Raw genomic sequence first — 16,729 nt, 5'->3', positions numbered from 1 at the left:
TTTTTTTTTTGAGAATTATTGAGTGCAATTACTGTCATTTCTTTCATATTGTTTTTGATTTTTTTGTTTGGTTGCCCAGAAATTAAAAAAAAAAAAAAAAAAAAAAAAAAAACTTGTTGCTGACTCACGTGATATGTGAGAATATATAATAATTTTGAGATGTGGTATAATATATAATTTATTTTCTAACTTTTATTGTAGATAATTTGTTTTTTCCTAAAAATTAATCAATTTATTTTATTTTTACAAATATATAATTTTATAATTTTTGGTATTTTTGATTGATATTATTCTTTTTTGAAGTAGTCAATTTTTTTTTTCTAATTAACTATTGTTATTATGCATTATATTTTTCTAATTTCTTTTGGTAGAGCTAAATTTTTTAAATTTTAAATTTATTATTCAAATTTCTCATTTTCTTAAAGAGATTATCATGATAATCAAAATTTATCACATAATTGCAATTAATATTACTCAAATAATTAATTAGCACATTCAAATACATAGCCATATAGATTATGTTTTGATATAAACTCAAATTCTCACTTTCAAACTAAAGAAGGATTAACTCAAAAAAATATCAAACCAAAGCTATAAGAGGAAGAGAGAGAGCGGACTTGTGATAGGGAACTCAAAAAACACAACACTAAAACTAACAACCCCAAGTATAGATATTAAAAAAAAAAAAAAAAAATCAACCTAAAGTAGAGTTGTAAAAAAGAATTAAAAAGTCTAGAGAAAGAGATAGAAGAATCACCTTTTTTTTTTTTTTAAGAGAAAATAGCAAATTTATAAAATAAAATATAAAAGAAGAATATTCAAAATAGAAGGTAAGTGCACGAAAATGTACTGAATTGGACCAGATGGAAAGAAGTTGACTGAATGGACAAAATAGGACTGAATGGGAAAAAGGTAAGGGTGGCAATTTTTACCCATATCCATGAACCCACCCATTATCCACCTTATTTGGATAAGTCTTAACCCAATCCATTTGAATATTTGGGTTAAATGGGTAAAGACCTATTTGGTTATTTAATTAGATGAGTCACTAATACCTACTAAACCCATCTAAAATTTAAATAAACAACATAAAATCTAAATTTCTAGAAAATGAACAAAATACCCTGAAACCTAATAAATGACCAAAATACTCCCAAAATCCAAAAAATTACCAAAATACCTTCAAAACCCAAAAAATGACCAAAATACCCCCGAAACCTAAGAAAATGACCAAAATACCCCCAAAACTTAAAAATTATCAAAATACCGCCAATACCAAAAAAAATGACCAAAATACTCCCGAAACCTAAAAATTACCAAAATACCCCCAAAACCTAAAAAATGAACAAAATACCCCCAAAACCTAAAAATTACCAAAATACCCCCAAAACCCAAAAAATGACCAAAATACCTCCAAGACCTAAAAATTACTAAAATACCCTCAAAACCTAAAAATTACCAAAAAATTACCAAACTACCCCTGAAACCTAAAAATGACCAAAATACCCCCGAAACCCAAAAAATGACCAAAATACCCCCAAAACCCTAAAATGACCAAAATACCCCCAAAACCTAAAATTGACCAAAATACGCCCAAAACCCAAAAAATGTCCAAAATACCCCAAAAACCCACAAAATGACCAAAATACCTCCAAAATCTCTAAAATGAGCAAAATACCCCCCAAAACCGCTAAAATGTCCAAAATATCCCGAAAACCCAAAAAATGACTGAAATATCCCTGAAACCTAAAAAATTACGAAAATACCCTGAAACCTAAAAAATGATCGAAATACCACAAGACCTAAAATATGACTAAAATAACCCCAAAACCTAAAACAATGACCAAAATATCCCAAAAACCTAAAAAAAATTATCGAAATACCCCCGAAACCTAACAATTACCAAAATACACCCTAAACCTAAAAAATTACCAAAATATTCCCTAAACCTAAAAAATGAACCTAAAAAATGACCGAAATACCTCCAAAACCTAAAAAATAAGTAAAATACCCCCGAAACCTAAAAAAATTATCAAACTACCTTGAAACCTAAAAAATTATCGAAATACCTCCAAAACCTAAAAAATGACCAAAATAACCCCAAAACCTAAAAATATTGATCAATAAAAACCCCTGAAACCCAAATTTTGACCAAAATACCACTAAACATGTAAGATGACCAAAATACACCTGAAACATCTATAATTACCGAAATAGAGGTTTAGGGTATTTTGGATGTTTCAAGGATATTTTTGACAAATGAAAGGTTCTAAGAGTCTTTCAGTCATTTTATAGGTTTCGAGGGAATTTCAGTAATTTTTTAGGTTTCGAGGTAATTTTGGTAATTTTTTAGGTTTCAGGGTTATTTTGATCATCCTTTAGATTCTAAGGGTATTTTAGTGATTTTTAAGGTTACGAGGGCATTTCTGTCATCTTTTAGTTTTAGGGTTATTTCAATAATTTTTAGATTTTTTGGTTATTTCGGTAAATTTCTAGGGTTCATAAGTATTTTGGTAATTTTTTAGGTTTCGGGGGTATTTTGGTCATTTTTAGGTTTTGAGGGTATTTTGGTCATTTCTTGGGTTTTTGGGGTATTTTGGTATTTTTTTGAGTTTCGGTGGTATTTTGGTCATTTTTTGGGTTTTGGGGGGGTGTTTTGATCATTTTTAGGTTTCGGGGGTATTTTGGTCGTTTTTAGGTTTTGAGGGTATTTTGGTCATTTTTGGGTTTCGGGGGTATTTTGGTTATTTTTTGAGTTTCAGGGGTATTTTGGTCATTTTTAGGTTTCGGGGGTATTTTGGTCATTTTTTAGGTTTCAGGGGTATTTTGTTCATTTTTTGGTTTTAGGGGTATTTTGGTAATTTTTTGGGTTTTGGGGGTACTTTGGTCATTTTTGGGTTTTGGAAGTATTTTTGTCATATTTAGGTTTCGGTAGTATTTTGGTCATTTTTAGGTTTCGATGGTATTTTGGTCATTTTTTGGGTTTTGGAAGTATTTTGGTTATTTTTAGGTTTTAGTGGTATTTTGGTCATTTTTTTGGGTTTCAGGGATATTTTGGTCATTTTTTGGGTTTTGGAAGTATTTTGACCATTTTTAGGTTTTAGGGGTATTTTGATAATTTTTTGGGTTTCGAGAGTATTTTGGTCATTTTTTTTTGGTTTTGGGGGTATTTTTGTAATTTTTTAGGTTTTGGGGGTATTTTGGTAATTTTTAAGTTTTGGGGGTATTTTGGTCATTTTTTGGGTTTTAGGGGGTATTTTGGTTATTTTAGAGATTTTGGAGGTATTTTGATCATTTTAGTGGTTTTTAAGCATATATGGTGATTTTAGAGATATCGGGGGGTATTTTGGTCATTTTAAAGGTTTCATGAGTATTTTGCTCATTTTAGAGATTTTGGGGATAATTTTGGATGTGTAGGGGTATTTGTATCATTTTAGGTATTTAAGGATATTTTGGTAATTTTGGAGGTCAAAAGGGTATTCAAGTAGTTTTAGAGGTATTTGGGTCATATTGGGTTAAATGGGTGGGTTACTAATTAAATGGGTTGGATCGGTAATGGATAATTAATTTATATATAAACGGATCATAAATGGATAAATGGGTAATTACACATCTAATCCATTAATGACCCAATCCGTCCATTTGCCACCCCTAGAACAAGGTGGACCGAATAGGACAGAGTGGACCGAATAAGAACGAATAGATAGATTAGAACCAAAGTGGATGTAATGGACCGAATAGGTACAATGTCGACTGAATAGGACCAAGGTAGACAGAATGGACCGAACATAACCAATGTAAACTGAACAGGACTGAAGTGGACAGAATAGGACCAATGTGGACCGACTAAGACAAAAGTAGATATAATATAACTGAAGTGGATCAAAGAGGACAGATTGGGCAGAATAGGACCAACGTGGACCAAATATGATTTTTGAATAATTATCATTTTTATTGCATTTTTAGGGCCCATATTTCTAATTTCTAATGTCTATTTTTTTTAAAGTAACTCAAAATTAAAGAGTTTATCTCAAATATAATAAAATTTAATACTTTTCAACCCAAAAATTAGGAAAAAAAAAGAATTTTTGAGCTAAACTTGAAAATGCAACTTACAAAAAGAATCAATTTAAAAGACAATTAGTGTTTAATTTTTTGGAAAAACAAATTATCTTCAACAAATTTTAGAAAAAACAATTTTACATTATATTATAATTACAAAATAATTATTTATTCCCTAGACAAGTACCAAAAAAAAAAAAAACAAAAAAAAACAAAACAAGCTTTAAGCTATGATTTAGAAGACGAGTGAACTATTCATTCATGGACTACAGTGTCAACTTGTATTTCACTCTATAGACTATAGTTGACCAAACCGCTTGGTCAATGTTAATAACGTCTTTCTCAATGAGGATTGAACAGTCTCACACACAATGCCCCTCACGAGACTCAGACTGTACGAGCTTGCTGACTGCGATTGCATTTGCAAAGTTTGCAGCCACATAGACTAAGACTCTCAAGGCATCATCGTAAAGAACTAAGACTTCCAACTATGCTTTCTCACTGAGAGACTTGAAAAAGTCAGACGCCTCGACTCCACGCAAAGAAAAAAGACACAAACTAACAGAAACTTTAATTTGTTCTCATAAATATCCCTTCTATATATATATTCAAAGTCTTGATGATCTTATTCTCACCCTTGCAAATGCAATAACATATCCATGGCGTTTCGATCAGCGTGGTCATTGGTTTTCTTCTTAGGAGTAGTACTGAGCGCTTTTGTTTTCCAATGCGCAGAGTCCAAGTATATAAAGTACAATACAACATCGACCATTGTTCCTGGGAAGCTCAATGTTCATTTGGTCGCTCACTCCCACGATGATGTCGGATGGTTGAAGACCATTGATCAGTATTACGTTGGTTCCAACAACACCATTAAAGTACCTTCCTAATCTCTGCTTCTTTTGTTAATACTAAATAAAAATCACAATTTTACTTTTTTTTTTTTTTTTGGTTGTGTTTGAAAATTGACACTTCATGCCGAGAGCTTTGTAGTGCAGTGGCAATCAAGTTCAAATCTCCCACTTCTTGTTATAACAATTAATAAAAAAAAATTGACACTTCATAAATTTATGTAGTAATAACATTCCTCTGTTTCACTCTTAATGTTACAATTTATGCTTCATCAATTATTGCTTGTCATGTATTTAATCTTTTTCCATTTTAAAATTCAGTTCACTTTATAAGGAACACATTACAGGTTGGAACATAATATGGAACACGGAGAATTTGATTGAAGATTTTTATTCAATATATAGTATGTCTAGGATATATATATTTTCATTCCTGGTTTACATGGTCAATGTTGATTTGTGCAGAGAGGGTGCGTTCAAGATGTGCTGGATTCTGTAGTTCCGGCTTTGTTGGCTGACAAGAATCGCAAGTTCATCTTTATTGAACAGGCAATTAATACATTTATTAGTTTAATGCTTCTTTTAATTGGTTGCTCATATAACAAAATTTGAAGAAAGAAAAAAAAAAAAAAAGGATATATGGTAATTAAAATTTTCTTTCTACACGTGATGCTGCCTAATGTGGCCACTTTGTTTAAATGGTCTGAGTTTTTCACGTGTTGGGAAATCAGACCAATATATGATTATATGACTTTAAGGAATCAAAAGTTGATTTCTTTCACATTTTTTATGTTTTTCAACTACCAGAGAAAGTTTCAAGTTCATTTTTTATGATTGTGAAATTTATGAGACTGTTTCTTTGTGCTGATATTACAGGCATTTTTCCAGCGATGGTGGAGAGACTAGAGCGTGGAGGTCCAAAGTATAGTCAAGCAGTTAGTCAGCTCTGGTCAGCTGGAGTTAATGTAATGTGATGAATTAACACTTGTATGCAATACTAGGAAATGGTGAATTTAATCAGTATTCGAAGTTCTAACACTCTCCTCATGGGATTTTTAAACCTTTTCTTATATTAGAGGCAGAGTGGGGATAGGTTAAATTTGTGACCATCTGTTTTGACACTAGGATCAATTACCAGTTTTTCTAAAAAGAATGAATTAATCATTAAACCAATATTCTTTCCTAATGAATTTTTACAATTTTTTATCTTCTAGAATCAAAGTATTTTACATTGGGAAATGGGAAAAAAGAAATAGTATTATGGTCGTGTTACTCGTTTGTCTTAGAGGTTTTGGAGATTCTTTTCTGTTTTGTTAATATAACATTTAATTTAGTTTTTTTCTTTTCATGTGGATAGTCAATCCTTCATTTTTGTGTTGCAGAAATGGAGGTATGTGCATGCATGATGAGGCTACTGCACATTACATTGACATGATTGACCAAACAACTCTTGGGCACCGATTTATCAAAGAAGAATTCAATGTAACTCCGAGAGTTGGCTGGCAAATTGATACATTTGGACATTCTGCAGTGCAGGCTTACTTGTTAGGAGCGGAGGTATAACTTAGGTTATAATATTTGTATACTTTTATCATCCATCATAATAAATTACCACTAATCCCAAAAGATTTAGATTTTGGGGTGGGGGGGGGGGGAGCACAATTTGAACCTTATACTAGAAGCAGATTAAACAACAGAGCCTCTCACTCTCCTACATTCATTTGCAACCACCTTATTGTGGGGAGGCCCTTTTGTTGATGTAGGTTGGGTTTGACTCTCTTTTCTTTGCACGTATTGACTACCAAGACCGAGCTAAAAGGGAAAATGAGAAAAGTCTCGAGGTTATCTGGCGGGGCTCTAAGAGTCTTGGTTCATCTGCACAAGTGAGTCTTGTTTGTTTTTTTAATTTTTTTTGCTTCAAAGTTCATACTATGTTCTGGAGCTGAATATAGAGGGACCTTAACTCATTGTGTTTTTGACTTTCTGTAGATTTTTGCTGGGGCATTTCCAGATAATTATGAAACTACCAGTAATTTCTACTTTGAAGTGAATGATGATTCCACTAATTCGCTTATTATTCAAGTGAGTCCTTAGTCAGGAGTTGCCGACAGGCTGTAGATCATTGTTTGTGTGCTAACTGTATTTATACTGTGCTTTTGACTTGCAGGATGACATCAATTTTTTTGACTATAATGTCCCTCAGCGCATCAACGAGTTTGTAGCTGCTGCAGTATCACAAGTAAGATGGTTGGTATTGTATTGTGTGCTGCGCTTTTGGGTGCTGTTTTTACTATAACTTGTATTTAAGACAAATCTCTTCTACATATCTTTTTATGATATAAATGAAGGTGCATAACTATGCCATCAGTTTCTAGACATTCTCTAATTTTTTTTTTAATCTGCAATAGATATTCTTAAATGCAACCTAGGTTAACATATCAAATTTAATGTGTTGGGGTGTGTGTGTGTAATGAAATTTGAATTTGAAGGAGGAACACATTTTGTGAGATTTTGAATTCATCTCCTTTGTGCCATTGCGGCTGATAATTTATATGCAAGAAAGAGTTCAAATTTGTTGTGGCTAATAGAAAATACTTCATTTGAGTTTTTCAGGCTAACATTACTCGCACAAATCATATCATGTGGACCATGGGAAAAGATTTCAATTACCAATATGCACATACATGGTTTCGGCAAATGGACAAGTTTCTTCATTATGTCAATCAAGTTAGTCCTCTTCAGAATCATTACAAATGTTTTCTTAATAAATTTAATAATTTTGTTCTCATATTGCTTATTCTGTTCTTTCAATTTGGCTGTTCTAGCGCCGTTTATATTAAAGTTTTAAATTGCCTAGCCATTTGGAAAGGGAAAAGAAAAACAAATTTTGGTCCCAAGAACTCCTTCACAATCTATTGTTGGCCTAGAAATGTGGCCTCCCATTGGCCATTACAAAATACTTATGATCCTGTTATTAAATTCCACCACAAAATATGCATGAGCATATGTCCTAGGGGCTGATAGAAGATTAAAATGTCATATGCTGCTGGTTTTAACAATCTTCATTGTCCTATTTCTTGTCTACATCATTAAGAGACAGAGACGAGTTTCCTCTTGCATTTTCTTATTCAGTTTGAAGTCAATTGCCCTTGATTATATGACAAGATATTTTGGTTTTACATATGAATGAAGTAATGGTATTGATGCTTGTAGGATGGGCGTGTTAATGCCCTCTACTCAACCCCATCAATATATACTGACGCGAAACATGCAGCAAAAGAGTCCTGGCCGATCAAGACTGATGACTACTTTCCGTGAGTTCAAATTTTGAAACTCAAAATTACTTACAGGCAACTATTCCTATCAGCTTACCCATATTTATAAGTTGGTAAATGAAATTTATCAGATATGCAGACCGTGAACATGCTTACTGGACTGGATATTTTACTAGTAGGCCTGCCCTCAAAGGCTATGTTAGAATGATGAGTGCCTACTATTTGGTAAACTCTTGTAGCTATATTATTTTATGCCAGTAAGAATTATTTAGGCTCATACAAGGGTTTTCCCCTCCTTTTGGTCTGCTTTGATATAAAAACAGGCAGCAAGGCAATTGGAATTTTTTAAGGGGAGGAATAAATCAGGGCCCAATACAGACTATTTGGCTGATGCTTTAGCAATTGTTCAACATCATGATGCAGTTAGTGGTACAGAGATGCAGCATGTGGCGGATGATTATGCAAAAAGACTTTCAATAGGTTACAAGGAGGTAAGGCTTGATCTGTCAGTGCTTCTTGTAGTTGCATTCCTTATGCTTTGCATCAAATATCCGAAATATCATGTCTTGCAGGCAGAGGACGTGGTTGCAGCATCACTTGCCTGTGTTGCAAACTTGACATCAAAAACTGGTTGGCGTCCGCAGACTAAGTTTCAACAGGCAAATAATAATAACTCTGTTCCATACTAGTTGGTAGTATTTACTTCATATCTAGATGATCCTGCTAACATTAAAATTTTTAGTTTGTTATTGTCATGTAACTATTTGTATTGGCTCGAGTTGTTGAAACTTTGGAGTGATGGTTTAAATAATTGTGTACTTCAAATCCTCAGTATGCTGATTTATCATTATTTGTTTCCCTATTCTTGTCCCCTTTTTAATTCAGTGTCCACTTCTGAATATAAGTTATTGTCCTCCATCAGAAGTTGATCTGTCAAATGGGAAAAACCTGGTGAGAAGAATTCTTTAATGACATTTTATAGTTGGAGTGTTTATGCAATCATTAGGAAAATAAGAATTTCATTCCATTTAAGACTGATTACTTCCTGATTTATTTACTTTTCTAGGTGATTGTTGTCTACAATCCTCTAGGATGGAGAAGAGAGGATGTTATAAGAATTCCCGTGAGTATTTTTCTTTTATCTGTTGCATGTTGTGATCATTATCCCTATTCTTGTATTAATAAACAAATTATCAGCTTTCATTTCCTATTTCCTTTGAGGCCTCAAGGATCTCCAGCTTCCTGCTCCCCCTCCCCCCCCCCCCCCAAAAGATGGACAATGTGGAATCTATGAGCCGCATGAGTATGTTTTTATGCATGAGTGCCTGAACTTAATGTGTATGGTTTTATTTGCTACTTAAGTATGCTTCAGTGCATGCATGAATGTTTTTTAGCATGAGCCTTTAAAATACATGTATGCATAAAATTAAGAGAAAAGATGTTAACCATTTATTTTTCACTCTCTTTCCACTAATCATAGCTATTGAAATTGCAAATGTGGTACCGCAAATCAGGATCTATGTTCATAAGATGTGATGAAAGTTTTAGGTATTGAAAACTGTCCAAAGGGAGTGTTTACAAAAAATGTCCAAAGGGAGTCTAATAATGATAGGTGTGTGCTTAGTTATGAGTCATGAATTTACTAACTGCGCCTCTTTACCTAATAGCTTAAGTTTTTAGATTGGAATGCTCGGCTGTAGAGGTAAATGGGAACAATGCCCTAAATAGAAACATTTTGCATAATAGGATCCAAGTAGGCTGCCCAAATTAGTTGGGATTTGGGCTTGACTGGATGTAGTTAAATTATTCTCTTTCCAGTAATTTTCCATCATGTCCTATTGAAACGTGATCACTCTTTGATTCTTCATTTATTTCCTCAAATTATTCAACTTGCTACAGGTTATCAATGAAAATGTGGCTGTTTGGGATTCTAGTGGAAAAGAGGTTGAATCACAGCTCCTACCTCTACTTAATGTCTCAGTGACAGTAAGGAAGTACCATGTTAAGGCATATCTGGGTAAATCTCCAAAAACAGCACCTAATTATTGGCTCGCATTTTCAGCAACTGTACCACCTCTTGGTTTCAGCACTTACATCGTCTCAAGTTCCAAATGGGCAGGTTTACCATTTGATTTTCTGTCTAAAATTAGTCATGCAACGCGGAGAAACTACAATTGTTGCAGATTTGTGTTATTTTCTCCCACTTTATACTTGCAGATGCTACTTCTGTGAGACAAGAGTACAAGTCAGAAAGCAGAAAAAATGATACAATAAAAGTAGGCCCGGGAAAATTGAAACTTATTTATTCTGGAAATCAAGGAAAACTTGCACAATACATTAACAGCAAAAGTTTGGTATGTTATTTGGCACCTGCCTCTGTAATGGAGTGTTAGAATTACTTATCCTTTTATTAATTCTACATTTTTGCTAGCAGGTCCTTTATTTACTATATGAGATTAAATTATATATATATATATATATATTGCATCTAATTTGGTATTTTTAAAGGTCAAAGCATCTGTACAGCAATCATATAGCTATTACCCTGGAAATGATGGGAGCATGGATCCTCAGGTAAAACAAAACTTCTCTAAAAATCTCTACGGTCATGTTTTCCAAACCTTAATCAGTTATTACTCTTATCCACTTGTTATTAATTTGAGTTATATATGGTAGATTTTACAAAGAAACATTTTTTTTTGGTGAAGGCCTCTGGAGCATATATCTTTCGGCCAAATGGTACACATTCCATCAAATCTGATAACAAGGTAACTGGCATTCTTTGGAAATACTTAACTTGAGCAAATTTGTTACATGGAATAAGAAATTATGGAGTTTTGAAATTTCAGGCTCCTTTTACTGTTTTTCGGGGACCATTATTGGATGAAGTACATCAGAGGATCAACTCATGGATATATCAGGTGTTTTATCCTAAGAGACAAGTAATAAACTTGTCACTGTTTAATGCTTTCCTTCATCTATTGCAGCATCAGAATAATATACTTGGAAAAACTGTTTTAATGAATAAAAAAGCTAATACACCCTTGAAAGATAATAAAAAAAGTGTGTAGATGGTATTGTGGCATAAAATAACTCAAAATTTATGTTCCCTCAAAATGTAAACCAAAAGGGGTGGTAAAATTTATTTGAGAAAACAGAAGATAAAATAATTATTATATGCTTACAAGGTATGTAGCTTTATCTTCACAGCATATGCAATGAGACAAGTAAAGAAATTTCAATAATAAATGGAAGGTGAATCAAAAGACTTATTTTTTGGATGACTTAGTGATGTGGGAAGTACAAACAAATAGTTCTTTTAGTTTATTTTTATTCCTATTTGTAAATCAATTGTATATTTTATTTTAGGCCCTAGTATTTAATTAGGTTAATAGTATTTTTATTTAAAGATTAGGGTATTTTTGTAATTCAATAATTGGGTTTTCCCATGAAATATATTTAGAGTTTCCATATGTCAGTTAGGATTAGGGTTTAGTAGCCTAAAACAGCAAAGTAATGCACTCCTATAGCTGCCCTAATAAGAAGCTGGCGAAGCAGCTAGAGCGCTTGCTTTTAGCCCTTGAATTCTTATTCATGAATGAATTTGAGGGTATTATCTTGATGAACAAAAATTTGATTGACATTGTCTCCATGGTCTCGTGCCAACTCTAGCCAACCCTACGTACTAACTCCTAAAGGTTTTCTTCCACTTGGTGCTAACTCTAAGCAAGCCTAGATGTTGACTCCTAGGTTCTCTATCTTTATTTTCCAGTTGTATTGTTCCTACTTGTCCTGGGTCACTTAATGCCCCAGGGGATGAAGAAATTAAAACTAGTGATTTTTGTTTCATGAGGCATGGTCTCTAACTAATTGTGTTGTCCCTTGGGATTAAAGTCAAGGAAATACTATTAAAAATATTGGTAATCAATCCAAAACTCTCCTTCCAACCCCCTTCCCTCTCAATTTATCAGTTCCAGTTGTTTCTTTGCCAAGACTTGATAACATGGTACTTTGAAAATTGAAAAAGTACAAGAATACTAGGATCTTATGACCATTTATATGCTCACCCTTGAATGTAATTCTTACAATATATACAATACAAATGTGGAATAAAAGATATGTAGGATTTTTCATCATTGATCTCATAAGTAATTAATGGTTGCACAATTTATAGATCACCAGAGTATACAAGGGAAAAGAGCATGTGGAAGTTGAGTTCATGGTAAGTAATTGCTTTTATCCCAAAGTAAACATGTTTTTTATACTACCAATGAAAAGTTATATTTTTTTTTATGTTGGAGCAGCTTAGTAAAAAATAATCTTATTTTCAGGTTGGGCCTATACCTATTGATGATGGAATTGGCAAAGAGATTGTAACTCAGATTACAACAACGCTGAAAAACAACAAAATGTTCTATACTGATTCTAGTGGGCGTGATTTTATTGAGAGGGTATGTTTTTGCTTGCATAAGTATATTATTCTTTTGTAATATAAAAATCTTCAAGTAGTGTCTTTATAATGTAGATATTGACCATGGCTAGATGTTTTTTTCAGTAATATTATTCAATGTATGGATGTTGCAAGAAACATGCACGTCTAATGTGCAGTTGTATGTTACCTTGCGAGTTGTTTTGCAGATTCGAGATTATAGAAAAGATTGGGACCTGGAAGTGAATGAACCTATTGCAGGAAATTATTACCCCGTAAGTTTTTCTTTGTCAATTTTCATTTGAGAGTTGATGCTGGGATTGAGATTGAGAGAGAATATAGAGAAATAGAGATCATAAAAAGAATTAGCAAGGTCCACAACGAAAAAACCTCAGTGGCTACAATTTTACTCTCTTAAATTGTTGTGTTACAATGATCCTATAAAGGGTATATAGAGAGAGAGATTAATCCTAGGCTAACTATATTGAAATCCTTATGATGTGCAGTATAAAGTTACATTGAATATAGATTAATATCTCTAATAGTCATAACTGGAACCAATGGATTTTATTGTCCAAGGGTTTGGCCATTCTATTTAATTATAAACTATTATCCCTTTTCATCATTTCATGGTTGGTACTCCGATAGTTATTAAAAAATTGGGGGGGGGGGGGGGGGGGGGTGGGGATGCTTATTATGTAATTTCAGAACAGAAATTACAATAACATATACCAAGCGGTGATAATTTGATATCAGTATGTTGACAGTGTTCATTTTGTGACATTGATGCAATTTCATGTCTATATTGCCTTCCATCACCTAAAGGACTCTTTTCTTTTCTATTCTGAAGTTACACGCACACACTTTATGAATTTGCTACCTGCAACCTCATCCTTCACCTTGTTCTTTGGAGGGGATGAAGTCCCATTTATTCTTTATTATTATCATTTGATAAGTTAAATTTGATTCCAGTGATTTCCCTATAGACATCCACGAGTTGCAAATGATAGTGCTGTGTGCAACCTGGTGTGATCTACTGAATGATCATAAATGCTATGAACAAATGATATTCCCAGAGATTTATCCACTCTGTTTTTTTCATTTCTTTTTCTGCATGATTTGTCAAAGGATTTGTCATCACCCAACTGATCCCCTGGCACATGTGATGCAGCACATGCGGATCTCTCAAAGGGATTTGTGGGGAAACAAACAAGAAAAACAACCAACCTTGTATTTGGTGTCCCCCACCAATATGTAGCAAGTAGTTAGTAATTAAGGGTCCTTTGAACTGACGACCAAATGGTTTATAGATTTTGAAATTGGTCCAATGCTTTGTTAGGTCCACGTCAGAGCCACTCAAACAAGAGTTAATCACATAGCTTTCTAGTTGCTTTTGCATTTTGCTTAACACTTATTCTTACACTCGTACAGCAAAACCAGTTTTGTGACTGCTCTCTATAATCATCTAAACATCATTCTGAAATTCGAAATGTATAATAGTTTCAGTCAATATAGGCATCAAATCACACAGTCCACCTTATTTTCCTTTCAGATTAATCTTGGAATTTACATTAAAGACAACAGTACTGAGCTCTCAGTCTTAGTGGATCGATCTGTGGGGGGATCCAGCATTAGGGATGGGCAACTAGAACTGATGCTTCACAGGTCTATACTTCCCTTTCCATCGTTCTGCTTTTTCTACATGATCTTTAATTGCATGTCTATTTGAGATGCTTACCATGATAATTATTGCCTTATATTAAGAGATTTCCAGTAAATAACATCAGATTTTCCCTATTCTCTAGGAGGTTGGTTCAAGATGATTCAAGAGGTGTTATAGAGCAACTAAATGAGACAGTTTGCATTTCTAACACTTGCACAGGACTAACTGTAAGAGCATACTAACTGACCCTAAGGTCTTTTAAGTTTCAGAAAGACCATGATGTTCACAAGTGGTTTGCTTAATAACATACTTTTTCAGGTCCTAGGAAAGTATTATCTTAGAATTGATCCTTTAGGAGAGGGTGCAAAATGGCGTCGATCATTTGGTCAGGAGATATACTCTCCACTTCTTGTAGCCTTCACAGAGCAGGTGAGAGAAAAACATTGAACTTGAAGCATAGTTCGCCATCTGGTAGATCTGTAACATTTTTATCGTTCATTATATTTTTGCAGGATGGACATGATTGGACAAAGTTACATGTGCCAACCTTTCATGGGATGGACCCCTCCTACAATTTGCCTGAAAATGTTGCTATAATAACCCTCCAGGTGTATATCTTTCATCCTTGTTAATTAGCTAATACTTATTTGATCCTTTTGTCCTGAGTTGTTGGAGAAGAGATAGGAACGTGAAGAACACCAACTGTTGAGAAAATGTATCTACTACCTTAATGGAGTCAAACTCAGCACTCTAATTGAAATTGTTATGACACATAGTTTGATCTTTTCATTTTTATAATTATTCTGTTTCCAAGTTAAGCTTTGTTCCTTTTGTTGAACCCTGCAGGAACTGGAAGATGGAAAAGCTCTTTTTCGTTTGGCACACCTTTACGAGGTTTCTGGTTTCTTTCTTTTTCTTGCCTGTTAAGTTTAGTATCATCCACTTGGAGTTTTCCTACTTTAAAATGTTAATCAAGCCCTTGTCTCTCATGAGAATGTATCTCCTGACCAAATGATCAGGTAAGCTCACTTAGAAATTCTGATTTTATTTTATTTGTTACAAATGCAAGGTTGGAGAAGACAAGGATCTTTCAGTTATGACAAGTGTAGAACTGAAAAAAGTTTTCCCAAATAAGAAGGTAAAAGCAATAATTGCTTGCATGACATCGTTATTATTGAGTGTTCAATTATATTTTGTTAAAGGGTGTGTTTTTTGCATGGTTTTCAGATAAAGAAGATAACAGAAACGAGTTTATCTGCTAACCAAGAAAGAACAGAAATGGAAAGGAAGAGACTAGTTTGGAAAGTAGAAGGGTCTCCTGAAGAAGAAGAGCCCAAGGTGGTGAGGGGAGGACCTATTGATCCAGCAAAGTTAGTGGTGAACCTTGCTCCTATGGAAATCCGCACCTTCATCATTGAGTTCAGTTACTAATGAAAGGTGGCGCTGTGGGCCGTGGCAGTGAGAGTGAGGAGGTGAGACCGTGAGAGAGTGAAAGCTAACAGTGAGAGACCTCAGAGACAGAATGAGAGAATAAGAGTTTAGGACCGAACCGGGCAGAAACCGGTTTTTTATTCTAGACCAGTCTAAACCCTAATAATAATTATGGAGTGAATTTTTAGTTTGTTGAGCCACATCTATGGCCATATCATCATTTTCTTTCCATCTGTTCTTCAAAAAAAAAATGTACACAAATATTAATGTAAGCAATAATGCATTATGCTTTTACTCGTTCTCAAAACTAATTATAACTTATTAATCATGATATAACCATCACTTTACACTACCATGACTTTACACAATCTTGAACATAAATGTAATTTATTCATTCTACTATATTATTCATATTTGTATACTAATGTAGCATTCGAGGCCCATTCCACTCTTATTTAGAGGACCATATATCATTTTTATCAACTTCAAGAAATAGAGATATGACATAGAATTACAGACACATTCATAATAATTGCCTTTCAACTTCAAGCTAAGTTATCATATCATATGCATTTCATCATAAACTAATCAGCAATTTACATGATGCAGAAACTTGGACATTCTTACATAAGGGAGGTGTTTGCAAAATCTAGTTAAAGGCACGGATCCAATATTGAAGAGTGCTTTAGTTATCAGGAATATGCACTACACTTGTAGTTGCTTTGTTCTCCTTTCTTGGCGTCTGAGATTATTGCATTTGGACCTCAACGAGGTAGCTAGTTGTTCGTTTGTGTGTGCTGAATCCAAATTGAGATATTAATGGCACATTCAAAGGAAAGTTAGGAAACAAAAATATGATATATCTGTTTCTCTCCCTCTTTCCCTTCCACACCCCACCAATAAAAGAAAAAAAAGGAAGCCAAAAGAGGAAAAAGAAACTTGGTTAATACAAAAGGCAAAAACCCTCTGGTCTTTAGCTCATGTAGTACCCTTAAGGTTTACATGGTGCAATAATAAT

The 16,729-nt window shown here is 33.7% G+C and overlaps 1 protein-coding gene across 1 annotated transcript; it reads left to right on the top strand.

Annotated features, from left to right (window-relative positions):
* The first annotated feature begins 4,338 nt into the window (after positions 1-4,338).
* Positions 4,339-16,018, top strand: LOC126701522 (probable alpha-mannosidase At5g13980). The gene is made up of 29 exons (XM_050399665.1): positions 4,339-4,940; positions 5,379-5,462; positions 5,790-5,878; positions 6,296-6,470; positions 6,677-6,796; positions 6,903-6,995; positions 7,081-7,152; positions 7,527-7,640; positions 8,127-8,227; positions 8,320-8,413; positions 8,512-8,679; positions 8,761-8,847; positions 9,074-9,139; positions 9,255-9,311; positions 10,088-10,307; positions 10,406-10,542; positions 10,697-10,762; positions 10,897-10,956; positions 11,038-11,109; positions 12,363-12,410; positions 12,520-12,639; positions 12,827-12,892; positions 14,170-14,282; positions 14,423-14,507; positions 14,599-14,709; positions 14,793-14,888; positions 15,127-15,174; positions 15,350-15,418; positions 15,508-16,018. The coding sequence occupies exons 4-29, from the start codon at positions 6,306-6,308 to the stop codon at positions 15,709-15,711; spliced, it is 2,652 nt and encodes an 883-aa protein (XP_050255622.1). The 5' UTR covers positions 4,339-4,940; positions 5,379-5,462; positions 5,790-5,878; positions 6,296-6,305; the 3' UTR covers positions 15,712-16,018.
* The last annotated feature ends 711 nt before the right edge of the window (positions 16,019-16,729 follow it).

This window comes from Quercus robur, chromosome 10, assembly GCF_932294415.1.
Source record: "Quercus robur chromosome 10, dhQueRobu3.1, whole genome shotgun sequence".
NCBI classification, from domain to species: domain Eukaryota; kingdom Viridiplantae; phylum Streptophyta; class Magnoliopsida; order Fagales; family Fagaceae; genus Quercus; species Quercus robur.
Note: the sequence above shows the minus strand (reverse complement) of the source record. Positions and strands in the feature narration are given on the sequence as shown.

What these genes read in the sequence shown, in the direction of transcription:
- LOC126701522 (XM_050399665.1), top strand. Translation starts at nt 6,306, where the DNA reads ATGTGCATGCATGATGAGGCTACTGCACATTACATTGACATGATTGAC. An exon ending in CTTACTTGTTAGGAGCGGAG is followed by an intron (nt 6,471 to 6,676) that starts GTATAACTTAGG and finishes TTGTTGATGTAG; the next exon opens with GTTGGGTTTGACTCTCTTTT. An exon ending in TGATGAGTGCCTACTATTTG is followed by an intron (nt 8,414 to 8,511) that starts GTAAACTCTTGT and finishes ATATAAAAACAG; the next exon opens with GCAGCAAGGCAATTGGAATT.